Source organism: Colius striatus, chromosome 21 (assembly GCF_028858725.1).
Source record: "Colius striatus isolate bColStr4 chromosome 21, bColStr4.1.hap1, whole genome shotgun sequence".
In the NCBI taxonomy this organism is placed as follows: Eukaryota; Metazoa; Chordata; class Aves; order Coliiformes; family Coliidae; genus Colius; species Colius striatus.
In genome coordinates this window covers 8,471,733-8,498,425 of record NC_084779.1, presented here as the reverse complement: position 1 = coordinate 8,498,425, position 26,693 = coordinate 8,471,733, and the positions used below count along the sequence as shown (strand labels likewise).

The window sequence follows — 26,693 nt, the reverse complement described above, 5'->3', positions numbered from 1 at the left end:
AAACCTTACAACAGTTTTGCAATGCTGATTTACATTAGCTCTTTGTTGATGAATATCAAACATTTTACATTCTACTAAGAAACCACAAAACAGATACACATGTACATGACACTAGCTTATGAAAATCTTTCAACATGTTCCTTTTCCATGTGACTGAAAACTAAATTAACAACTTTATAATATTTTAGTACTCACTGTCTTCTCCAGGACAAGGCATGCCAGGTTTCTCTGGAGTACTTGGGAAAACTAAAACAAAAACATCAGATTAAGGGAAAAGATTCTCAGTATTGCTTTTATGAAAGCCTTTAAATAATTCTGAGTAAGAAGTGACACAATCAAAGTTTAGTTCCACAATAGCAAGATCTTATGCTTGACTAAAGCATTAATAAATTGGTGCAGTTTAGAACCTGAAGCCCCTTCAAAGTCTATGGTACAGTTTCAGCTTTGGACTCCACAGACAAAAGAACACATCCTTATGTAGCATTAAACTATAGGGTTCTACATTAAAAAAAAATAATGTTATTTGACAGGTAAAGATGTTGCTTCCTTCTCACATAGAAGCTGTTAGGATTATCAACATGTACATACAGGTTCTTGAACTGTGTAATACTTGCCATGAATAATCAGCCCTTGATCTCTGTTTTGACAGTACAAACGAAATGCTTCTTCCAGTTCCATCTGAGATGAGATGGTACATGGGTCACCTAACAAAAAACACACACAGGCACATTTATGACCTAAGCATTAAGCTGAGAATTTCAATTAGTGAATAAGAATCATACCAGCCTTCAGGATTGCTTTTGTTACAATCAGGTAATATTAAGCTGGCATTTTAAACAGAGTCAGATATACAAAAACACAGTATTTTCCATCTGATTTTATCCAAACTGAGTAGGTAGAAATGCTGTGGTTGTTTGCAGAGAAGCAACAAAATAAAGTTAACAGATACACTTAAAAAAACCCAAACACCAAGAAAACTTCCCAGTAATCTGAAAATTTAGTTCAAAATTCATTTACCTTCTGTTACAAGGCCCATTATCTTGCTATCTGAATTTCACTGACTGCAAACACACGATATGATAACTTAAAAGTTATGAAGGTCACACAAGAGTACTCCAAAAACTTTATTGATATTTGAAAGACTAAACTACCTGACTTGTCAGATCTGGTTAGGTTTGAACCTGTAATGGGGCTGAAGTTTCATTCTTCAGAGTAGCAGAAACATCAGCTCAGCCATTTTGTTGTCTGTGCTCACATTAGCATTACCTTGTGAAGGTTATTTTAGTTAAAAGTAGGTAACTAATCCATGAATCCACTTAACCAGACACTGCAGTACGTCATGATGCACCGAAACTGAGCAAATGAGTGAAGGTGTCACTCTCAGCCCTGCAGCTTTGCAGAACACCCACACTTCCCACAGCACACATTGCCCACCATGTGTGACATGGAACCATACCATGAACCAGCCAAGTGATGACATCAGTGTCGATCCACATATTAAATCAAGTAAAGCCTATTTCTTAAAGAATGCTCTTATTTCTTTAGAAGATGCACTCTGGGGTGCATCTACCCCTCTTAGAAAGTCACTGCTCTTAATGATCTAAAAATACTGCAATAAAACAATATGAAAGACAATTACTTGTACTGCAAAACAACAATCCATTGTTGCATTGCTCTTCAGAAAAAACCCAAACGAAACCACTCAGTTCAAGAGATAAATCAGAATTCAGAAAATGCTAATGTCTGGGTTGTTCTGGAAGCTGACAGGGTTAAAAACACGGGAAGTAATCTTGCCAAAAACTTAGAATTGAAAATTTTGAGGGATACAACATCAGGCCTATGAAAGTCTGATATTAAAAAAACCTGTTAATTCACCATGGAAGTATGGAGTAGAAAAAAAAATGAAGTTTTACCAAGTCTTCACTTCAGCAAGAGTGAATTCATGTACTAGTGCAGTCAACTTGATTTTCTAAGGCTCACTTATCCAGGCTCCATGTTTAAAAAGACAGGTTGACAAGCTCTACTATTTAGAAATCAAAAAGTAACTCCACTTGTTTATACAAGTTTCCTCCATGTCCCTTCTTAGCACCACAGTGAATAACAAATCCAAGGATGTGTTAGTATTTCAGTACAATACCTTCATCATCAATCCACTTGAGTGTAATTGGCTGTTCCTGTTGTAAATTACACATCTCATGCACTTCATCACAAAGTTCATCATAGCTTATCGATGCATCCAAGTTTGTTATCAAGATGTCCCTGCATGAGACAAAAACATAAGCTTTTATGAGAAAATACCTGCATTGCCCTGCATATTCCAACAACAGCATCTACAGACTAAACTGTAAAATCACACTTAAGAGAATCAGCATTCCTCACATAAAATGCTCCTGCTAATATAAGTTATTGACAGAAGTCACAACTGGATTACATCAGTGTTTCATTTCTTAAAAATACTTCAGTATGGAGGAATTAACTATGTTAAGATCTGCCTTCAATTACAAGACTGCTGTTTTAAATGATATCCACTGAAAACTTTGTATTTTGCCTTTGATGACAAAAATTACAGTAAGCAAAGCTCTAAGACAATAATTTTAAAGAACTGTACTAAGCTTTCAATGCAGATTAAACACACTGCCACCTTTCAAGTGTACCTTTAATATACAATTTGTAAACTTCTAAAAGAACAGTAATTTCATAATTCTGCATAATAACAATGGAAAAAAGAATGCTAAAAGTATGCTAGCTGCCAGCTGGAAATCCGTATTATCGGACCATACTGACAGCTGTCAGGTGAGGCTGTTTAAAGACATCCCAACAAGAACATTAAAAAAACACATCTATGAAAGTAAGAGACCAAACCAGTTCTCAAAGTAGTGTTTGAGGTTGGTGCCAGGGCCTTGCAACAAGAAAAGGTCACTAATAAATGCAGCTCATGATTTAATGCGCTGCCACCATGAGCCACCGATGAGATCAAGTAGCTATAGTTGTGTGGCACCTCTGGACAATCATGCTTTCACATGTATCTAAATAACATGCAAAACCTGAATCTATGCAGTAAGACAATACCCTACTATGCAAAACGAACTCTAACTAAAGCTGACAAATACGAATCAGCTATAAATTGTTAAAATTTTAACAGATGGCACTGACATTCTACAGGGATAAACTTCATGTTGGGCAGAACACAGCTGAGGTATGCTAAATAGCACCTATTGCATATGGAAACAGCCATGATGATAATAATAATGTCAATAATTATCTCACTGATGTCCACGTTCCTTTAAGACTTCCTGTGTTTAATCTTAACATCTCCACAGTCACATTAGGCAGTCAGGGCAAAGACAAATGAAAGTTATTCAGTTTTTACCACTGAAGAATCCCACAGGGCATTTTTTTTGTCAGGTATCTGAAACTGGACCCTACAAAGTTATGTTAAGAACTAATGACCAGTAAGTTATGTATGAGCACTTAAAGCATGAGAACCATGCACACAGACAGATGTGTCAACATTTAGAACCAAGGTAACATACAGTAAGTGATGCTGCATCACTGCTTTACTTAAATGAAGGGATTTCAAGTAACCAGGTATAAAGCAGATAAACTAAGTAACAAATAACAAAGTGAGAATTACAAAAGTTTACTTTCTTTTGCAATCTACTTGGGCAGTTATTTATACTATGCTATGTTAGGAACTCTGCCACACCCAGAAACACGAATACCTAAGATTCTAGGGCTCCACACAGATAGACTCAACAATCACATGTTTTACAACTTCCTCATGCTTAGATTTTGAACTGGGATTTCAAAATCATATATGGGAGTATTATTGTATTTTCTTGAGCAGCTACTTGAATGAGTTTGTCCTAATTCTGAAGTTACTGAAGGAAATTACTGGATATAATGCTGCAGAAGAAACTACAGTAGTAAGTTCATTACTTTTAGTATTTACTCACAAAAGGAAAAGACAGATTTGTGAGTTTGATTATTTATTTAAAAATCACTAAGGTTTATCTAAACTACTGATAACCTGCAATCTAATTCTCTCATTCCTCCTATTTATCTAAATAATCACATTAGTTCCTTCTAAAACTCCCACAAGACAAACAAAAAACAGACAAAACCCACTTATTTCAAGATTCATCCGTCTATCCACAAAGAAACAGCTCCTCTAATTTCCCAAGACAGAAAGTGCTTGAAGTTAAAACAATATCTAAAAACCCTCACTAAGAAGGACTTTTATTGAACACTACATGAATTGCCCCACAGGCACAAACTGACATCTGTTAGTGAAAACCTGTACTTCAGTCTCCTATTTTCAGTGGTAATTTGTAGAGTTCACTACATAAAACATATCTTTATTATAACGTAGATGCAACAAAAAGTAATAACTACATCTGGATGCAAGAGGTGGATCTATACCTGTCTATGACTATGACACTTGTAGCAAAACAGAAATCAATAACCCAGAATAACTGAATGCCGGTTTTGCACGTTTTCTCCCCTTTTGAGAAAAGAACATAATCTCTTTTCCAAATCAGCAAACTGCAGGAGTCTAGATGACACTTTAATAGCCTAGAAGTTTACTGATCTGACATCACTTACAAATGCACCAACACCCTGGTTACTCTATCACTAAGTCAGACTATGAACTCCTGTTTAGTATGCTTCAAAATTAGACAAGACACAATATAGAGAATGTGCTGACTTACCCACTATAGTGTGTTTTCACTCTGATGAAGTCTTTGTTTAAATCCATTTTTGAGACCATTCTGCTAGGCATGGTCTGTATTTAGCAGTTCAAATGAAATTATAAATATATAAAGAAAGTTCATTCAAGACGGACAACTCATTTAATTCTGAAGTGAACAGCTTCACACGTGAAATAGGCGTTTCTCCTCCAGATGATTTTTTAATCCAGCTGCAGAGAAAGAAACCAAAACATAAATGTACAAACACTCAATGAAACAAATGAGTTGTAACAAATTTTACAGACACAAGTTGCTTTACATAGAACACCAAGAAATCAAAAGAAAAATATGCAAGACCATTGACTTGCACAGAAATTCAATGAGATGAGTCAAAAATACTCCACACAGTTTAGCTTTACAGAAATATCCTAAGCATCTAAGGATGCTTTTTAATAAAGCATTCAATAGATCTATCTCAGCCAAAAATACTCCAAAGAAATCTTTACTTATCAACATGCTTTCCAGCTCTTTTTTTTCTCAAAGGAGTCTTTTCATGCATAGAGGACCGCTATTAATTAACATTAGATACAAATTTACCCAAAGAAAAGCAGAAAAGAAACTCCAAGGGGCAACTTAAGTTACCTTTATGATTGAAGAGCGACAAACATCCCGCTTAGTAAAAACTACCACCACTTTCCCTCATACAAATATACATACGTATATATATTTTCACGTCGATTCCTAACCGCACTGCCTGGGGAAGGAAGGACATAGGTACCAAGTAGAGACTTCAGAATGCAGTCTCCTGGGCTCTCCTCTTCTACAGGGTACTCAGGATCACGCAGCCCCTTCCCGCACGAATCCTGAGATATCTTTAATCCTGAATCCTCAGCGCCCGCCGGTCCGCGAGTGTGAAGCGACCCTGAGGCGACTGTCGCTTGGGACAGTCGGAAAGAGTCGGCTCTCCCAGGCCTCCCCACCCAACGCCCTCGGGACTGCCCCTTCCTCCTCCTACCGTCTCTTGCTGAGGCAGGTCCCACCCCAGGGACCGCGGCCGTGCTCCCTCCTTCTCCGCGAAGCCGCCCAGGGCAGGTGACCCTCTGTCCAGGGCCCGCGTCTCCGGCCGTGGGCCCCGGCGGTTCCCGGCTACGCCTCCACGGCCTGAAGTTGCTCAAAGTCCCGTGAGGAAGTTTACTTCGACTTCGACTCCGTACCGGCAGGTCTCCGGGGAGGATCGGCGGCAGCGAAGCCAGCGCGCGGCGGCAGATGCCCTCAGCTCTCCCCTCAGCCGCGCTTCCCCCTCAGCCGCCACCCCCGTCACCCCCCGCTCCCGCCAGCTCCTGTGGCAACGGCGCCACCGCGCCGAACATGGCGGACTAAGGAGGTTAGCGCCCACAGCCAATAGAATACCTCTTATACTACCTGCCAGCCAATAGCAAACTCCGACTCACCTGGAACCAATCTCCAGAAAGGATCCCGCCCACCCACGACCAATCATAGGCCGGGAACCGTTACCTGGGGAGTTGAACTGTCTTAGCCAATCACAAGCGACGGCAGAAGCGGCGGAACACCTGCAGCCAATCGGAGAAGCGAGCGGTAAGCGCGCGCTGCTGCGCCTGTGAGGGCGGCCGCTGAGGCGACAGGTGCTGAGGGCTTGAGGCGGCCGCGCCGCCCTCCTCCTCCTCACGTCCCCCTCCGCCGTATCCTGGCAGGGCTGCTGCCGCCGCGCTCCGGGGTCGTGTCGCTGCCACGATTCGTCTTGGCTGTCCTGTAGAGTTTCAGCCCTTTGCCATGCCCGTCCGACTCCTCCGCGCTCCAAGACACGGTCGCGTCGTGGCAGAAGGAGGCCCGAGTCCTGAGCGGACAGGCGGACGCGACCGTTACCGCGCTCTAGGGGCTGCGAGCTCGTGCCTCTGCCCTTCTTAGGAGCCCTCACGAGGTAGGGAATTGTCCCGACCGTCCCAGACTTGTGGGTTCCCGATGTAGCCTCGGCCAGAGGAGCGCGGTAGCTCGGGCGGCAGCGGCGGGCACCCCGGGCAGCACTGACCCGCGCCAGGCGGGCGACAGGGGGCGCAGGGTCGCCTCAGGGCCGGGGCGGGGCGGTGTCAAGGGGAGGGCGGAGTCGCGAGGGGCGGCGGTTGCCGCGCGCGGGAGCCTGAGGGGGCGCCTGAGGCGGAGGCGGGAACCTTCCCCTGTTCGTCCCGAGGCGAAGCTATCACTCGTTCAAACAACAACAAAATGCCCACTCCCCAGAATGGCTACCCTGGCAGCACTCACACCGTGTCTCCTGGCCTGGCTGCCTTGCCCGAAGCTGTCAGAATTGCTTCCCGGGAAAACTCGCATCCGCAGGAGTGCAATCTCCTGCTTTTTTTTTCTTTTTGTTTCCCCAGGTGTCAGAGAATTGCACTTTTTTCATCTAATAAACTGCTGTCCATTGCTACACCCAGATTTGAAGAGCTGACAGGCTCCTAAAGGTAACAGGTTCAAGTGTTTTGGTTCCGTTTTTAAACTAAGTCTTACTATATCCAGCACAACAAATAACACAACATTCGACTTCAGCATCCAGTTGTGCCACAGATTTATAGTGGCAGTGAAGAATGCTGAGAAGGCATCTAATGTTGGTATTTCAGCTGCTGTGGCTGATGTTACCTTGTTATTAAGTTGCCTTTTTGACTAAAGGTTACAAACATACAGAGTGCTGGTTTCCATACTTAACATTTGCTTCATTATTTCACTCTACTGTTGTTTCTGACAGTAACTTTGAAGCCTGTATTTATTTAAGCATGTATATCTGCACTTTTCCAGCAGATGGCAAGATATTCCTAGGCAACTCTGGGAAAGACCGTTGTAGCTACCATGCTTATAAGTGCTAGTTCTTTATTTTATACATATTTTTTTATAGAAGCTATGGAGAACTGTTCTTTAAAGATTATTTTAAAGAGGAAAAGGTTACTTGGGGATAATGATAGCATTAATCTAAGGTACTGCTTTAGGGATCAGATATTTGTATTAATGTCTATCAGTCTCACTCCTGTGTGAGGTTTTTCTGTATTTTCCATTTTAAAAATTAAAAAACCCCACATTTGCTGTTTGTTGGTGACATTAATGAGTTTGAAAACCCTTAGATGATGCTGTACAATTGGTTTAGTGTCTCTAACAAGAATATAGTAAGCTTCCTTCTCTCTTTTTTTAATTGGTGTCTTGCAAAACAGAGGCTGTGGTTACACAGGGAAATTGTGTTGTATGGATATACATTCCTTGCTGTCTTATGTACATTTATTCTTACAAATTTAGACAGAAAGATACAGAGTTTGTAAGTTTTTAAATCTGATGACTAGGGGCAGGACTTGCAGATTTTTCTACTTCTTCTTTGCTGAAATTACCCTTTTTTTACTGCTCTATCCACAAAGTACTAAGATGTTTCTGACAATGTTGATGAAAACATATCCTTCTCCTTTTCTCCCTCCTAAATGACTCAATTTAAGACATCATTATGATAACTAGTTCTTAAAGACAATTGTTGGGAAAAAGAGAGCATTAATGTATTTTAATATAAACTGGAGTAAAGCATATATCCTACGTAACATCTGAAATCACCATGGTAATTCTTTCCAGATTTTCATGCTGGATTGAATATTAGTGTTTTTCCAGTCCATGTTAAAATAGACAAAATGAATAATGTTTCAAGACTATTTTAAGTTATCACCTCCCTTACTTGTCTTTCTTATATAAGACAGAGGCATCCAGAAGCTAATTCCTTTTTGTTGACACCATGAGAATAAATAATTCTAGGAGTAGCCCAAGCTACGTATGTTTAAAAGCAAGTAAAACCAAACCTCTATGCTCTGTATATATTTTCAGGATATTTGGTTAAATCAGTACAACTTTTTGTGTGTGTGTGTGTGTGTAGATGACACCTACAAGTGTAAAACCCTTTTCTTTGGTTTGTAATATTGTCTGTCTTTGCCTGATATGAGAACACACAGAGCAATGCCTCTAAGTGCTGAGCATTAGTGATTTCAGTAAAAGATGCACATACTCATCAGCTTCATGTCAGACTTCAAATCAAAAGGTGGAGATTGGACACTGGGCTAGAGAGATCTTTCATTCAGTACAATTGGGCTTATGTATTGGTTGGTCCTAAATCTAGAATAATCTGAAGAGGTTTCAGGTCTCTCAGTAATGAGGAATATTTTAATTTCTTTTCCTGGACCAATCATGTTGGGGAACAGTGAACTCCCAATAACATCTGATTAGCTCTGTTGGTGCGATATTTTCTGACAGCTTGGGCTTGACTGTCTTCTCAGATTTGTTTTCACTGTGCAGGACTTACTAAAAGGAATAGCCATGGCATAAAGCTGGTATAAGGAGAGATCCCTAATGTATTATGTAACAATGGGCTTAGATCCTCCAATTCATCTAAGACAAAAGCTATAAAGGCAGAAAGACACAGCACCCTTCTCATTTCAGCTACCAAATTCATCCAAAAAGACACATTCATTGCCAAATTTTTATTCAGTATTCATTAAGAAGAATTAGCTATGTATGTTTGTAGCATAAATTGCACGCAGTATTATCGTAACACCAAACAAGCTTTGAACTACTGCAAGAGTTTCAAGCTGCTGTAATAAAAAGGGCATGAGGGAGTTGCTTTGGATTTTTTTTTTTTTTTAATAAAAATATGCCCAGAAACTTTCAACAAACATTTTGTTGTCTATTCAGCTTCAGATAAATATGCAGGGGTGCTGTTTTCCTCCTAATGTGAAGAGCTTTCTTAGGTTAATGACTGAGTATTTAAAATCAGAACAATCATTTAAAGTGTTTTGTTTTACAAACAGTAGAAGCTTTACTGAGTTGAATTGGTGTTACTGCATTATCTATTGGACTAGCAAACTAATGTGAGAGCTTTTAACTTGGACAAGTACTTTCATTTTTACTCAGAAACAGGACAGATATTGCAGTATATTATCCTCTTAATAGTGCAGTCACTGCTAGCGTTACTTTCAAACAAACCATGCAGCATCTTGCTCGTCTTCATCTTGTGCTTTCTGATTCTTTTCAACCTCTTGAGACAGCCACAGCTATTTTTTAACATGAACGTAGTAGTCTGTATAAGTGCCCCACAGAAAGCACTCAGGAATACAGAACAGTAGTTTCTCTTCTGTTGTCAAGGCCAAAGTAGAATTTTACAACCCCTTGGGCACTGAACAGGCAGAATTTCATTATGGAATGAAATCTCCAAGGTTATTTTTATTTCCCTTCTAATGCATTTTTTCTTCCAGTTCAATAGTTGGAATGCCTATTTTGTCCGTTTATAGGAGCTCCAATTTCTGTATATCTGGATTTTATTAACACTTCACATTTAGAATGATTACATTAACACATATCCCACTCTTCTTCTCACAGACATGCCAGTCCATAGAACAGTACTCTAAATTGCTGAAAGGAATGCAAATACTTTCAGGTACAGCACATAAAAAATGCCTCCTGGTTGTCAAGTAGTTGTTTGGGGTTTTTTCCCCCCTCTCTTTGACACTAGTACAACCCATCCAAAGTCAGTATTCAACTGACATCAAATTTAGTTTATTTCTGTTTATGAAGGGCAACATGAGATTAAGAGTAGAATAGGGCATTGTTTTTAGATGTTAATACGATTAATGAGTCTATGATCAAGTATTCAAGTCTAATGAAGTCTAAGTGTAATGATTTTAAATGTAAAGAAAGTGAAGCACACACAAAAGTAGAAAATATTCAAATTTATGCAAAACTCCAATAATTACACCATACTGAAGTTTCTCCTTAAAATACTTTGAATGGCATCTGACTTTTCTATTTCTGACTCTGGAAACAGATTTAAGAAAATCCCACTCTTCGTGATGGAGGTGTTTTGTCTTGTGCTACTCAGGCAAGTGCAGTAACAGTAGCTACAACACCTGTTCTCCCTGCTGAGTCACCTTGTTCCTGGACTGGACACAATTGCCATATGTATGTTCTCAGTGCATATTTCTGACTGCCTGCAATGCTTTGAGGTTTTTTTCCTCTTTATGCTTCTGTCTACAACACTGTGACAGTCTAGCATTCTGGCTTTGTTTTTTTTTTGAGGAAAAGATTGCTGTCACCTTTTACTTTGATCAGTCATAACTGAGCTGTGCACCTTGAACTCAAACTACAGAAAAAAAGTCATGGAATAAATCTTCTGAAGAAGTCATCAGAGCGTGCAGCCTATGACTGTCTTCCAGATGGAGAAGCAACTAATTTTGTCCAACAACCCCATGTGATGGTTCTCTTGGCTTCAGTGTAAGGGGTTACGTCAGGTGCACAGTTGCAAACTATTAATGCTGAAGTAATTAGACTAGACGTTGCCTTTATAATATCTGCAGCCACTTTCTTGCTAATTACTCCGAACTACCAGCCACTGCATACTAGAGGCCTAGGTCATTGCTTTGTTGTCCACACTCTAATACCTTTAATTCCCAAATCATTGATTTTTTTCTTATGATTTACCCTCCACAGAGTGGAGCAGGATATTTTAGATTTGTCTACCATCTTGCCTTGCTTATGAAAGTCCATCATGTAACGGTTCCAGTTAAGCTTCCAATGCTTCTAAGGCCAAATGAGAATTAGATCAGGTGTGAACTAAAAAAACTGTTCTAAGCTGAAAGGAAAGGTAGGAAGGGGACTTGAGATATGTCAGGGCCTTGACCCAGGATCACAGAAAAAGCAACAACCTAGTAAGGAAAAGGCATTATAAAGTCATGCTTCTGCTGTTTTTATTCCACTCTGCACTGAATTGTTATATAAAACATTAAGAAAGATTCAAAAGGAGGGGGAGAGGTTGAACTTCTGTGGGAAGAAAATTATTATAACCATTATTATTATTATAAAATTATTATAAATGCACTTAGGGGGAAAAAGGTGTATTTCTGTAATGTAGCTTTTCATCAACATCAGGAAAAAACTCCAAGAAAAATAAAATAGAAAGAGGAGAAGCAGGAGGGGAAAAGCCTAATTACCAGCATACACTGAAAGAGAGAGCAAATTTCATTAGCTTTCTGGATAAGATGAAAGTTGAGTGATACTTGGCTTTAATTCAGTATGTGTGAGTCTCAGAAACTATGGTAAATAGCACCACATTAAGTACTATTTGGATGCACTTACCTAATTGGAGGATAAGAGTTTCTGTCTCTCCTGAAGGTTTTTCTTCTGCAAAACTCAAAGATATAGGAAAAAATCAGTATCATATCAATTTGTGCAGATGATGCAGTGAAATGGCTTAACTAAGATTCCCCAACAAGCCAGTGGCAAGATCTTAGAGCAGAATCCAAGTGTCTCAGTCCAGGGCTACACTGGTGGTGATGTTATGGAATGGTTATAGCTTGTTGTCGGTTTGCACTTTCCAGCACACCACTGGCAGATAATTTTTCCATTATAATGGAAACCAAAGCTTATCTGAAATGTAATACAGTCATGATTAACAATTCAGTAGAATTTTATGTAGTATATTTTATTTCATGCTGTTACTAAGAGCATTGAAATGTTTTCAATACTTTATCCAAGACAAATAATTTAAGAAAAACTCTCCACTCCCCTCTAGTCACTTTTATTTTGTTCGTGAGATTTTCATGATTAAAACCTCCAACTTTACCACTACTGTTAAACCTAGACCATCTCACAACAGGCCAGATGCAGAAAATCACTCACGTGCAAGTGAGGAATTAGCTGTTCCATTAGAAAAAAAGGAAGTTATATTAAAAGCCAAATCTTCATTACTGATCAACCTGTAACGTGGAGGAAAACCATGGTAATTTAAGATTAAACTTTTGGTGCAAATATGTACACACGGAAAATTGTCTCATGGTAATACAGGAAATAAGGAGTTGGGATTGTTTGGCAGAGTACTGTTATTATTGTATCAAATCAGATAGGTGATAAATTGCAGCTTTTTGTAGGAGCTAGTAGCAAGACTTTCTTGACTTTGGAGGTGTCTGGAGCTTGTATTTTGAGAGGGCTAAATACAGTTTCAGCAATACAGTTTAGTCCAGTGTTCAGTTTGTAGCTCTTGATGTGAATTATTTTTTTTTTTACATTGTATATGCGACCCAGTATATAACATTGACTGCTGCAAAGGCTGCTGGGAACACAGCCCTGGCATATATATCAATGGTATCAGCATCAATGGGCTTAAAGAGGGACTTCAGACCACTCTTTTTATCCAGTTTCATGATTTGGTGCCGTTTTGTCTCTCCAGTCTCTATTTCTATTGTGCCATACGATCCAGGCAGGCTTCTGGGAATTCGGTGCTGCCTATGGGAAATGGCCAATCCCTGGTTCACACCAGCTATGGAAAGGGAAAACAGAACAATGGCATTCTTCACGTTTACCTGCAAAGGAAACAGGAGAAGCTATAATAGCAATAGGGCAAAGGTAGTCATAGTGTGATACTGACGTGGTGAGATACCTATGAGATCCCCAGATGCTGGATGGTATTTATCACTTGCTTTGGCAGGAGAGCTGCTGAAAGACTCTGTGCTACTGTGTCTAAATTCTGGTTATAAATTTACATATTTTGAATTACTGAGACACCACTGAGACAGTATGGTTAGGTCGTCCTGACTGAAAATAATTGACTGACTTCAACTAGATGGTTATGCCATTGTGTGGCCAAAGCCAATAGGGAGTTCTCAGGCTCTTGTCAAAGCTGAGAGAATGTGGAGGTGGGACAGAAAACTAATATGGACCAGTTGCATCTGCTACAGCTTAATAAAATGAAGAAATAATAATCATAAAGATTCCAGATAGTTTGAAAATATGAAGGCCTGAACTAAAAACTGTGAATTGTCAAAAAAAAAAGTTCCTTTATCAATTGACTCTACTTCATCAGTACTGTGCACATGTGGACATGAAGGAAGCAGCAAAGCACAGTGGGATTTCCTGGAAGAAATTTCAGCTATGGACTCCTTTGTTCAGTTTCAGCAACAAGCCATCTAAAAATATGTTGTCTTTAGTGCTAACCACACTCAAGGGGAAGTTCGCAGTTGCATTTTATTGCTTTGCCATATTAATGTGATAAAAGAATTCACCAGGAACTGTATCTTTTTCAAAAGAAATAGAAGAATTTGCTTCCATAGTAGAAAGAGGTTGTGATGCAGGGTGATTGCTTTTGCCAAGTTATTCACAGGATTACACTTACTGACCTCTGCAGTCTGCCTTCTTGCCTTTAGCTTGTTCTTTTGCTTTTTCATGTAGTCAGCATTGAAATGTGCAAATGCATATTCTACCAGTGCAGCAAAGACAAACACGTAGCAAATCCAGAAGTAAACATCAAGTGCCTTGATGGCCGATGCTCGTGGAAGTGAAGATCGGGCACTGACCATCAGTGTAGTCATAGTGAGAACAGTAGTTATACCTGCAGCGTAGCGTGAGAAATTTTACTTTAGGTTTCACAGTTGTACACTATAAGCTGAGGAATATTTTCACAGTGGAATCCCCTTAATATTGTGGCTTCTGGTTTTCAAAACAGGGGGTCTTGTAAAGAACTGTGCACTTATATGACCAAGGCAGCTTTAAACATATTATCCTTGGTTTTGTTCTAGATCAGGACAAACAAAACCAGAAGACTTAACCCTCAAAAACTCTGGCATTTAAACTTGCAACCCTTACTCAGGCAAAAAGATCCACAAATTCAAGGAAAATTTTTTTGTTACTGCCCCAGTTCTTCAAATCAATTCTATCATATATTTGCTATTGCTTTTAATGCTTTTTGGGTGGTTATTTTCTGTTCTTTGCTGAGGCAGCTGCTCTGATACCATGACAGAAATTAAAACATGAGGAAAGTCTTTTAAAGGACCATCTCTTCTGCAAATGTAAACATAAGTCATAAATGCACCTTCATAGAAAATTAGGATTATTAGAGAGCATAATTACAACTTCAGCATACCCTTCCCTGTTAAACTTCCCTGTTAAAACTATCTGGTTTACCTAATGACACTCTGGCAGGTACAGCTGACTGACTGATCCAGAAGGATACCCATGACATGGCCACAAGTAAGATAGAAGGAACGTAGGACTGAATTATGTAAACTCCTCGATTTCGCCGAAGGTGAAAGTGGAGACTGAGCCTGGGAAACTGCCCTGCTGGAAAAAAAGAGCAGACAAAGAAAGATTCCAACTGTGTGAATTACAGTTCAACTGACATTCAAAATAATATTTCCTATCATGACACAGATATACGTTCTTAAACATCTTTTAGACAAGGATCACAAAAATATTTTTTGAATGTTATTCAATTAATCTTCATAAACCCTGCATGAGGTACTGCATTCTCATCAGCTAAGAATAGGTCAAATTATTTGTCTCAGGTCATATCAATGCCAGATCTGAAAATAAAATCATGAGTCTTCTTGAATAACAGTATTGCTTCAAAATGTGTACTGTCTTATCATCTGCTGTAGAAAGTCCTCCAGATACTAAATTTAGATTTTTTAAAAGGCCAAGTTAATTTCAAACTCAAAAAAGAGCTTAGAGGAGATGTGCAGCATAAATAAGAATCTGAATACATGAAAGAGGATGAAAAATCAGCAGGAAAGAAATGACTTCAATCTTTTACAAATATTGCATTACACCCAGTGATACACGTACACACCACTGACTTCTACTGGATAGAATTAGAATGATCTGACTGCACGTCATAAGCCTCATAACATCAGGGCTAATGGAAATTTTTCGTTCTCCAAAGTTGCAAATTAGGTCAGGGCAATATGAGCTATACCTCAAGTGGCTTTTATCAAGTGCTGTCTGGCTATTCCATGCAGTATTTTCTCAAACATACAGAGTTACAGGACAAAATATGCTACTGCGGCTCCCAGAAGGCTCAGCAAAGGTTGGCTTGCTTTAGGAGTGTAAGCTAAAGAAAACTCTTATCAAAAACCTGACAGGTTCTTAAATTGATTACTTAAGAAGAAAGATTTTCTATTGTAGATGAGGGAGGTTTCCCTACGCAGGAGAAAGTCAGATACTGTCCCTGAATTGAAGACTGATCCTGTTACCAGATTTGAAGTTCATCATTTCTGTTGTGAACTGGTAATTGGTAATTGTGAATTGAGCAAGCTGCAGCTTATCCAGCCCATGGATCTCCTCCTGGTTTTCTGACCAGTGGTAGACAATGTCCTCTGAAGAATAACCATCTGCCAAAAGAAAGCTGAATAAACACAAAGTTTGAGGAAGAAATTGAGAACTTAGAGGACTCATCCGATTCCTCTGCTACGCTCATTTTCATCAGTCCCGTTGCAAAAATGCTGTGATTTGGTCTGGATGATTCACTATCCTGGCAACATCAATGTGTCAAGAGGAGCAGGGCACCAGGAACATAAGAGAAGCAGGGGGATATGTATAAGGGGGATTTATGTACTATGCAAATCCATAGGAAAAAAAAATCTTTCCTAGTTTTGCTGTTATAGGACAACTTGCTACTAAACCATTGTTTAAAGAGGTTTTATTTCTCTATGTTTGTTTTGCTGAAGTCAAATCCTTCAAATTCAATTTAAAAAGTCAACCACCACTAAAACTCCCTGCAGAACTTGCTGGGAGAGAGAACTGATTGTCAGTTCACTGTCTGCTGCCTCTGCATTTGACGATTACATAAGTTAAACTGTAGATTGCTATTTTTGACAGGACAAAATGGTATTGTGATTAATTGCCAAAAAACAAAGTCAGTGCTAACAAAGAAAAGAAACTTGCATCAATACACCAATGGATAGGCTCATAAACTGCTATTGACAAATATCTGGAACCCCCAGGAGCTGGAGACTCCTTGACAGAAAACACACAAAAATGTGATTTATTGCCATTGATTGGGTGGCTCCTGCTTATGTCAGTGGTGAATTTCAGTCAAAAGTATCAATGCTTATGGGAATTACATGCTGATCGGAGATAAAACACAGATTAGACAAAATATAAATTCATTCTTCACCCTTCTTTGTGAGTTCAATTTCATTTAAGCAAACCTATGCAGTATTATGATTGATTTTTGTACAACAGATACAGGAATGCCTAAGCAAGCTAAACAGCTCTGTAAGGGTCAGTCTCACTGGCATTCATTAAAAGAAGGGAATTCTTTTTTTTCCCCTGTTTTCTCATTAAGAAGAAAACAGCACATCACATTTTGCCTCTGGGTTTCTCTACTTACTCTTACTGGATTTGATGTAAACCTCAGCAATGCTAGTGTCTGTAACAATTGCACTAGGCTTTACTCAAGCACAGTTCCAGACATTTGTCAGCAGGACTGTAGTTTGGTCATCTGCACTAAATTAAATCCTATAGTTCTGAACTGGATGATAGCTGAACTGGTATTGAAAAGTCCACAGCCTAATGCCAAACGTAGAGAATAAAGGGATTCATGTTTGTACCCTTTATTTCTAAATCCTAAGGCACTCCTTACGTTTCATTGACTAAAGCAGAATCATTCCAGCAATTAAACAAAATACGGATGATATGAAACACTGTACTCAGCCCTTACAGCTCTCCAAATCCAACATGCATTCTTGCTCATCCATTGGATACTTGGAAAGGTCCATGTCACAGGCCACTGTTGAGGTAATCCTGTTCAAGCAATGTGAGCGGCAGTTAGTTGCACTCAGATACAGCCTTTTCCTCAGAAATCAAAAGACTTGGGGGGAAAATTTGAAACCTTAATACCAATGCAGAAAACAAGTTCAAATGACTTGTCTAATGTCAGAGGATGCTTCAGCTTCTTCTGGTGATTAAATGGATTTTTCTGAGTCAAATCTATTTCCTTCCACTGTCCCCAAGTTCACTACCAATATCTTAAAGGTGACTTTGGACTTACAGTTTCAAAGGTGCACACTCATTATTTTTTAGAACACTACACTTATCTCTCACTAATGACCTTCTGAAAGCGGTCAGTGATCATGCTGTGGAAAATATGTTAGTGCTGCCCAAGATACCTCCCTGGCAGTGCAAACCCTGTAAAACAAAGGGATCTCTGATGTGAGTCACTAGTTCTTTCTTCTGGTTTTAAAATTTAGAATTCTTTTAGGAAATCATTGTAGGAAAACTGAGTGGTTACTTTATAGTCTGTTCAAAAAGTGAATACATGGTAGAGTACACTTGCACTCTTTATCACTCACCTGATGCTGTATAAAATGACTCCGTCTGGCTGGAGCCTGATAAGTTTGTTTTCCACAGTCACATCATGGAACCAAGCAGATTTGGCATTTACTATGAAAGTATCTGGCAACCAGAGCTTGTCCACAAACCGGCTGTCTAAGCCCAAGGTTTCATTGGTGTGGTTGTAAGACAGACGATCATCTCGCCAGCTCTGGTGCAAAAATACCGTCATGGTATATTCCTATGACAAGAGAAATCCCAATGAAAAAGTGATGCTAAAACCCATAAGGATAATGTCTTGGGACTTGGTAAAAAATCATTGTATTAGTCTAGAAAAATATTAACTGCTTCCACTGCAATTAAGTATTTTTATATTCAGTCAACTTGACAGCTGCCCAAGCATCTTAATTTCTGTCATATGCTTCTGTGGATAAACCTGAGATATCAAAAAGCGATTCAATGTCAGTGTTATATATAGAACGTGTTGCAAGAGTTACATATGTTTTAATGAAGAAAAACAGTTTCTATATCTCCACAAGCACATCAATATGTTGGAGATCAACTGTCTCTCTGTGTAGTTAGTTTACAGTTTCTGTTATCGCAGTACACACGTTCACAACTTGTTAAGTTTAAGTGATAACATACCATGTTCACCTCTGAGATGTGGTCAATGCTGGCTACTTCAATTGCAAGAGCAACATTAACAGGAGGACCTGAGAAAAAATGTTTCAGTGTGTGATTTACAACATCATAGTACCTCTAAAAATATAGATGACCCAAGACTGTTAATTCTTTCACACAGAGTGAATTCATAAAAGTGATTTCCATGTTAAAGTACACTTTCCAAGTAAAATCGACCTTCAAGCTAGAGAAGTAAATCTTTTACAGATTGTCCCCTCAACTTCCAACAGAAGACCTCACTTAGTGATAAAGGACAGGAGATATAATCACAACTACTGAAAATTATGGAATGCTTTCTAGAAACCACGTCATCTAGTTTATGAAAGCATGACTTCAAGCAAATGCAGAGATTATCAGCAGTTAATGTAATCCAAAATGCCTTCAACTTGGGTATCAGTGATTTAAGAACTGTATCAGCAAGAAGACTGCATTGCTAATTCTGTTGTACAACCTTTTATCAAAATGAAGCAAACTGTTGATAGTTATCATTAACAGTATCCAAGTAATAGAGAATCACCATCTTTTCATCCTGTGGAGAATGAAATTCACATAAACATCAGAGGGTGGAACAATTGTAAGAAATTAGACATTATTCTCAAAGCCTCACCTCCAATCCCAGGCCTGAAATTACGTGCATACCCTTTCATTAAATCATCCAGGTTGGGTAACCAGGATATTTCAATGTTGGAACCTATGTAATCTCCGATGTCGTTCATAGCTCTAGGTAAAGAGAATAAGTATCTTTTAAAACTTGGCCAAGAAAATATCAGAAAATGGAAGACATTGACTTTTACACCACAGACCACCTACAGTATAGTCAGCTATGCTGGTAATTTAGTGGAAAAATACTGTATATACATAGGGAAACGATTTCAGATATTTCACAGAATCACAGAGAATTACAGAATCATAGGGGTTGGAAGGGACCTTTAGAGATCATCTAGTCCACACCCCCTGCTCAAGCAGGTTCACCTAGATCAGGTCACGCGTTCAAGGAGGTTTTGAAGACCTCCAAAGAAGAAGACACCACACTTCCTCCCTGGGCAGCCTGTGCCAGGGCTCCCTCACCCTCACAGTAAGTTTCTGTTGATATCAAAACGTACTTCAGGCAGGACTACAGCCTCTTTCTAAAAGGTAAGCACATGCTTGTTAAAGCTTTGTTAAAGGGAAAAAAAGATTCTGAAGTGTAAAGAAAGCATAAGGGAAATCAAGACACTGTGTATATTGCATAAAATGCATCTGTGCATGCTGAAATGCAACTATCTGGGCAGCAGGACACAGCAGCTGTGACAGCTTCTACCACTATGAACAGCTGAGATCAAGAAGGCTGGTATACTGTCATATGTGATGGGAAAAGATCCAGATGCTAAAGTCTGACTTTCTTCTGCAATACCATCAAGCACTGCAGTTCAGAAATTCTTTCATTTACTTACTTTTACATTCACTACCCCATTTCTGGAAATACTAAGGCTATCAGTTAATACAGAAAATGAGTAATTTTTTTAATTAAGGCCCTGGCATATTAGAGAATATGAGTCTATGTTGAAAGCATTTTGTTTAAAATGTACTTATTTGTAAGTCTCAGGCACAGATATGTAATGGTGTTCCTAATCAGTAAAATATCTGACCTTCTTTTATAGGTAAAGAATTTTCGTAGAGTATATAACTAGAATATGCTTGTGTTAATACATCTGCTTAAAATCTCTTAGCTTTGTCAGTAGAAGATGGTAGTTTCTGACTCCTGTTTATAAAACTGCAGCCAAGTTCTGTAAAGTGTCTTGAAAACAATATTCAAGTCAAAAGGTGACTACACCATAGTGACCTGTCTTGCGAGTCTGATCTGAGGATGGGAGAATCCAGCTTATGCTTTCCTACAAGTTATAAAATTAGAGCACTAAGTACTCAACCTGAGGGAAAAAAAAAAAGCAAATCAAACTCTGCTGTTCACCTTTCACAATAGGTGTTGCTTCTTGCATGCATCAGGAGCTCATCTCCACATAACTGACTTATCTCAGTCACTCGCTATAAGAGAGTACAGTGTAAGAACTGCCAGGAGCCTCATTGTTCCTGCAAAAGTAGTTACAGTATGCAGCAGTTATCCTGTGTCAGTATTCTGTTTTAATGGCATTAAGGAGAGTCATAGAGCTAAAAGGAAGCTAAAATGATGAGAGTTGGGTTAAAAACTGTGGGTTTGGCTTGCATTTTAAGGAGATTACAATCTAGAGGGAATTTTACTTAAATATCCATGACACAATTAGAAAGAATCTTGTTTCTATTATTAATAAAGCCTTAGGGTCAGATCAGCAGCGTAACAAATCTGTTGAAGTTAGTGGAGCTATATGTACTTAATACCAGTGAGGGTTATTAGAGTATTACAGCTGAAGTAATTTTATGGGTAGATTTACTTTGTTAATGTTTATGGTACTGGTTCATCTTTAAATTTCTTTGAAATAACTCTTACTCAGTTACTGCCATTCTCACACACTGGCATGATGCTCACAGAATGCCTCCTAGATACTCAGAGAACATGTGAATCAGGATAACCTACAGTGTCATTTACAGTTATCCTGGAGTTACCAAAAGCCTTAAGCTTTTTTCATACAGATAAGATTAAGGGTCTAGAGAGAGCTAGGACTGTTTAGCCTGGAGAAGAGAAGGCTCAGGTCTGATGTTATCAATATAGATAAATACATGAAGGGGAAAGAAAATCACTATTTATAAACCTAGCAAACTTAGGAAGTTCTTGGAAAGCTGTCCTTGACACAGGTTAGGGAAAGCATAGCAGTGCCAAAAGCTCAGCAGCATCTTTTAAGTCAGGGGCCAATGAGATACTGGTTTTAGGTCACATTTGTAGGCAGAGGGCACTAACCTTTTGACAAACATGGATAGCAGCAAGGTGTGGAAAATTGCTTCTTGCAGCTCCTGTTTCTTCTTTAAATCTCCTAGCCTGGTTCTTTTGGGGACTGTTGAACAGTTGTTATATGAATCTTACAACATGGTGCATGGAAATAGTGGTTTGACTGATTCTGAGGACTGCAATGGAGTACATTGCATTCTCCTTAAGACAGTCTTTTTGTGGCAAATGTCCCAGATGTCATTGCCACTCAAGAAAACTTTTTCTTGAGAAAAAGTATCCTGCATGGTGAGTGAACAATCTGGCCTCTGGCAAACTCCAGGATTATCCAGAGCAGTACGTGTATCCTTTCCATCTGCCATTCCTGACTAAGTGAAGCTCATTGTAAATATGTGTTGTATTTTGAAATGTAGTTGAAAAAGCATTAGGCTTAATTCATGGCAACCTTTTGCACATAAAAGCCCTTAATTCCTCTCTGAGTTTTAAGCTACAGAATACAGACCATTCTTTGCATATGTTCACATGTTGAAGTAAATAGCTGAGGGAGACACATAACAGAAGGACAATTCTCTGCAAATGCATGAAAGTAATTTAACATAGTAGAATCTTAAATATAAAGGATAAACCTATTTTTAATTAGGGAATTGAAATCTCTTTCAGTAAAAAAAATACCAAGTGTGGATGAACACTGCAGAATTCTTATCAACAACACTCCTTCCCCACACAAATGAAACAATATTTCACTAAGTGTATTTCAGCAAATGATCTCTCTCACTATGACACATTTATTATTGCAGCATCCACAGCATACCAAACTCTGATAAAATAATGGAAGTTATAGCCTTTGCCCCAAAGAACTGTCAATCATATAAATGCCAGATTTTTTGCCCACTAATCACTGCCTCAAGCAGACCAAAAAATTCTAGTTTTTTAAAATATTTCCCTGAGAACAGTAAGATGTGCTGACTTAGGTTAAATTTGGCTCATTTACTTCAGTCAGATAGCACACATGACAGGGAAATTGCTTCATGTACAGCTCTCTAAAGCACCCTGAAAGGCTATTACAAGCTGCTATCAGGAAGCAGAGTACATGTATTTCCCACTCCTCTGCCAAACCTTAACATTTTAATAGGTAGTTGTGCCTTTGGAAGTCTTACATCATGCCACCAAGTTCAGAACTCGCTGAAATGTTCTTCCTTTTTTGAATATGATTTGCTTACACCTGTCAAAATACAGTCCATAGAATTCACAAGCAGAGAACTTAGTGGTGTTGGATGGCCTCTCATCTTAACCATGGACCACATTATATTCAAAATGCAAAACCAGAGCAATAAAATAGAGCTATTGGCAGTTTTGCCCATTATTATAAAACCAGGGTATTAATAGAATAATACCATAAATAAACCATAATATCATAGAATAAATCATAAAAGCATCTCTTACAAAAAAATAATTCCATGTAATACTATATTAGAGAACTCCAAGGAAGAAGAAAACGTTCATGTGGTTCTTGGGCCCTTACAAGGGGAATTATTTCAGAGGTCATCCATGATTGATTAACTTTACTGATGCAAGGGAAAAATTATGCTTTAGTTTAGTTTAACACATCAAAAATAAATATTTAAGCAAGGTTACACACTTTTTACAAGATTAAACAAGATTCTGCCATAGCCACACTGAATCTTGAACCTTCAGAAAACTGTTGTACCAAAGAGAGCAGCTTTCTTTGACCACTGAGTGCTTTACACTTTGGCATATTTGGAAAACTACTCCAAACTGAACAGTTGGAATTTCACAAGCCAGAACTGGCCTCACCTTCCTCGCTGCCATGAATATATATATTTCTAACAAACAACTCATCACAATTGTGTAACTGGAGGAAGTCAAGTAACTAGCTGATTAATCCAAATATCAGATAATTTATCCAACAAATTATAGGTTGCACATATCCTGGCAGTTGCTGTGCCTATAAACAGACCTTGAAGACAGAGGCTGAGAAGGCTGATTCTTCCTTAAAATTCCTCTTTTTCTTCTTTTATACTCAAACACCACTTTTCAACCCAAACCATGCTAGCCCAAGTGCAGAGAGAGAATCCAGAGGATTGAAATTATGGACGAGATGTTGATGCCCTTAGGTCACTAAGAAGCAATTTCTCTGCCTTCACTGTGATACTGTATTGCTTCAGAGCACCAGAGTGTTAGGATCTGACCCTGGATAACAGATTCAAGGTCGTAGGATAAATCATTATGTCAGTCCTGAATAAGAGCAGTTGTTTGACACTTCCCCTACTGCAAGATCTTTTTCCTTCCCAGTGAGAAAAACAGATCTCACTAATTAATTTTAAAAACTGTAACAGCAATGTTACATCTTACTACTGTTACCACTTTGCTTCTTACACTCCTTTGACGCTATTAATAATATCTATAAAGTAGAAGTAGGAAGACACCTTTAATACCACAACCATCTCTGCTATGGATGATGTAGGCATGTTTTTACATGCAGCAAGTTCTTTTTTACTCCCCCTTCTATTTTCATTGCATAATCATGGCAAGCTTTCTCCACATACAGCCTCCAGATCTGTAGAGAATATATAGAGCACATAGCTGGTTGCCTAGCTAACACCTTCTGAATAAATGGGACTGAGAATTGCAAATATATATCTTTACAATTTATTATTTTAAGAAGTGGTTGGTGTTCTTCAAACATTTTCTTAAGGATTTCTGCCAGTCTCTTCCTCCCATCTCTACTCCGGGAGACTTAATGGACCCATTAGAAAGGAATGTCTGTATTTTGGGGTTTTTAATTGTGCCTGTGGAGGCCCTAAGCAAAGATGTTCAGTTAGTACCCCCCTGGTTATGCTGGGTTTTATGGAAGAGTTTCACGTTCAAGTAGGCCCCCTACAGAGCTGTTGAAGGGGATGAGGTTGTGCTGGGCTGTGCAGTGCCATTACAAGAAGTGATTGTCCTCAATTTACAGTAAGTGCCCCCGGGAAAAGTCTTCCATAGGCATCCTGTTAAAAACACACCCCTTGATTAACCCAAGAAACTGCTACTTAGTTAGTAGAAGTGCATCCTCTGCTATAAAAAGATGAAAGGGGAAAAAAAAAGATGGAACACACTGAGCAAACTCTTTGGTCAAGACCCCTTTTTCCACTGAACACGGGGATCATCTCTGGGCACAAGTGGGAGCGTGAACTATGGGCAGGGGACAGAGTAATAGCTACAGCCAAACCTGGCATTTTTCACCCCAGCCACATGAAAAGAACAGCTGTCTAAGGCCAGTCTAAGAAAGAATGATAAGGTGTTTTCTTACCTGATACATCTGTGCTGTTGGGTGCACAGTAGAACCAAGGCAGGAAAAACCCAGGTAAGAAATTCCATTTTACTCCCATTTATTAGACAGTGGCAAACAAAACCCAGCTTCCCTGGCAGCTCCAGAGCTCCAGTAGTGTTGCCATCCTTGCTTGGTGTGTTAAGTTGAGGCTGAGTTTAGAGCGCTGTGTTGTTGCTCAGCAGCAGCAGCCCCCACACTCTGCCCGGTGCCCGGGAGCCATGCAGGCAGCCAGAGGCGGGGAGCGGGGCAGCGCTCCTCTGCGGGCGGGCACCCCGGCTCTGCTCCGCCGGCTCACTCCCGCCCGGCTCCGCTCCCCCGCTCTGGCATACCTCCTCGGCTGCTTTCAGAAGCGCCTGCCTCTTCCTCCGGCCGGTCTGCCCGGGTGCAAGGCTGGTTGCCGAAAATAACCTCCAAAGATCAATCCCACCGAGCGCGGGTGGGAGCAAACTAGAAGTGCTCCGGAGATACCAGACATGTCCTGTGCGAATAATCACGGGGAGGAGGAGGAGGGAGATGAAGACAAAGATGAAGCCCCAGCTAAGGGCAAAGGCGACTTAGCCATGGAGCGCGGGCAGGCCGGGGTGCGATGGCGAGCAGGTTTACTCGGCACAGAGAAGGGGATGTGAGCCGCAGGACCCGAGTGCCGCTGTGTGCTGGGCACGCTGCTGCCACCCCCGCCCCCCGGCCCGCCCCGTGCAAATCCCGGCTGCACGGCTCCGGGGCGGCCGCAGCGGCAGCCCTGCTTCCAGCAGCCTTCCGAGGGATGAGAAATGGGGGGGGGCTCTGGTGAGGGGAAACTGCCTTCTGGCTTTTTAAATGCCGTCCCAGACTGGCGGTACAAACCCGAAAGAGGCAGACCCGAGGTTTTACAAACTTCTGCCTCGTCGCTCTCAGGTTCCTAAGGGGCTTCTCTGAAGTGAAACGCTTCAGGTTACTTCAGCAAGCACGGAGCTGTGAAACTGTATTTGCGATACTCCATCCCACGGTTGCTCGGGGGCTGACATCGTTAGCGCTCAATAACGCCGTGCACCTTTCCACCGTTTGTGCCCTGCAAACTCGGGGACCTCTGCTTGCTCTGAGGAACGTGGCTGCTTTCCGGGAGTTTGGTTTCATCTTACTTGCAGGTCAAACTCGATTTTCTCCTCCATATTCGCTCTTTTCTTCTCTCCTCCTCCGCCTCCTCTGCTTTTTTTTGGTGCTGTTCAATCTAGAATGACAATTTTAAAACCAACCCACAAAGGAAACACTGTGAAGGAGACATTTTAAAGAAATTACATCGTAAAGCAAAAATGAATGTGCAGATATACCTTAAGCAAATGAAAGGAAGCACCAGGGGTAAAGTGTTCTATGTATCTTTTGGTATGCTTAATTCTGTACTATTATTAATACCAATAATTCAAATGGCAACTAAGGGGTGGTGGGTGAGGGGAGTAACAGCCCTATGGGATTCAGCAGGAGAAGAGATGTACAGGTGTACACAATACCTACATGAACATATATCCATACACATATGTAACAAACATGTAAGAGTTATGTGGGAATTCATTTTTTTCTGATCTTTTCCTTCCTCTGCACATTTCAGTGGCCATGCCTGCAGCTAATGCACACCAAGGAGGAAAAGACCTAAATTTAAACTCAAGTGGTTGGATTGTTGTTGCATGAAAAGTGGTCTTTTGGAGGAGGGAAACCAGAAGATTTTTAGTGGAATTTACAGGATGACATACAAACCAGAATTATTTTGTCTCTCTAATAGAGCAGATTTACACCTTTCAGGATATTTTCAGTTGACATTTCTCACATTTTTCCTACTCTTAAGGATGGGATTCCAATGAATTCCTTGGTACTGTATTTCTCTGACTAGACAGCTGTCATGTCATTTACTAGTAAAAAAGAACAGTTTTCTATATCTTCAGCATACATCTGTAAAACCAGCAAGAATCAGCCGAGGCAATTTGCACATTTAGAATATGTGTATATGTAAGTGTGTGTGTTCGTGTGCTGGTGTAAG

The 26,693-nt window shown here is 39.8% G+C and overlaps 3 protein-coding genes across 7 annotated transcripts in view; 1 reads left to right on the top strand and 2 right to left on the bottom strand.

Annotated features, from left to right (window-relative positions):
• The window catches only part of PRKCZ (protein kinase C zeta), a 45,772-nt gene extending 39,789 nt beyond the window's left edge, over positions 1–5,983 (bottom strand). For 3 of the 5 annotated variants that reach the window (XR_009820231.1, XM_062013144.1, XM_062013147.1), the window contains exons 1-5: positions 5,707–5,983; positions 4,713–4,921; positions 2,138–2,259; positions 615–704; positions 196–246 (exon numbers count right to left, since the gene is read on the bottom strand). Coding sequence is in view for 4 of the 5 variants with exons in the window: in XM_062013144.1 (XP_061869128.1) it covers positions 196–246; positions 615–704; positions 2,138–2,259; positions 4,713–4,783 (334 nt within the window). In the remaining variant the exon portion in view is untranslated. The other 2 variants (XM_062013145.1, XM_062013146.1) reach the window with 2 other exon arrangements.
• The window catches only part of CFAP74 (cilia and flagella associated protein 74), a 62,966-nt gene continuing 41,999 nt past the window's right edge, over positions 5,727–26,693 (top strand). The window contains exons 1-3 of the mRNA XM_062013150.1: positions 5,727–6,287; positions 6,404–6,630; positions 7,082–7,165. The gene's annotated coding sequence lies outside the window, so the exon portion shown is untranslated. The remainder of the gene's footprint in view (positions 6,288–6,403; positions 6,631–7,081; positions 7,166–26,693) is intronic.
• On the bottom strand, positions 12,773–24,732 carry GABRD (gamma-aminobutyric acid type A receptor subunit delta). Its single transcript, XM_010201488.2, has 9 exons — positions 24,665–24,732; positions 19,105–19,217; positions 18,462–18,529; positions 17,837–18,057; positions 17,206–17,288; positions 15,737–15,874; positions 14,670–14,825; positions 13,886–14,097; positions 12,773–13,072 (listed from the first exon to the last, which is right to left on the bottom strand). The coding sequence occupies exons 1-9, from the start codon at positions 24,730–24,732 to the stop codon at positions 12,773–12,775; spliced, it is 1,359 nt and encodes a 452-aa protein (XP_010199790.2).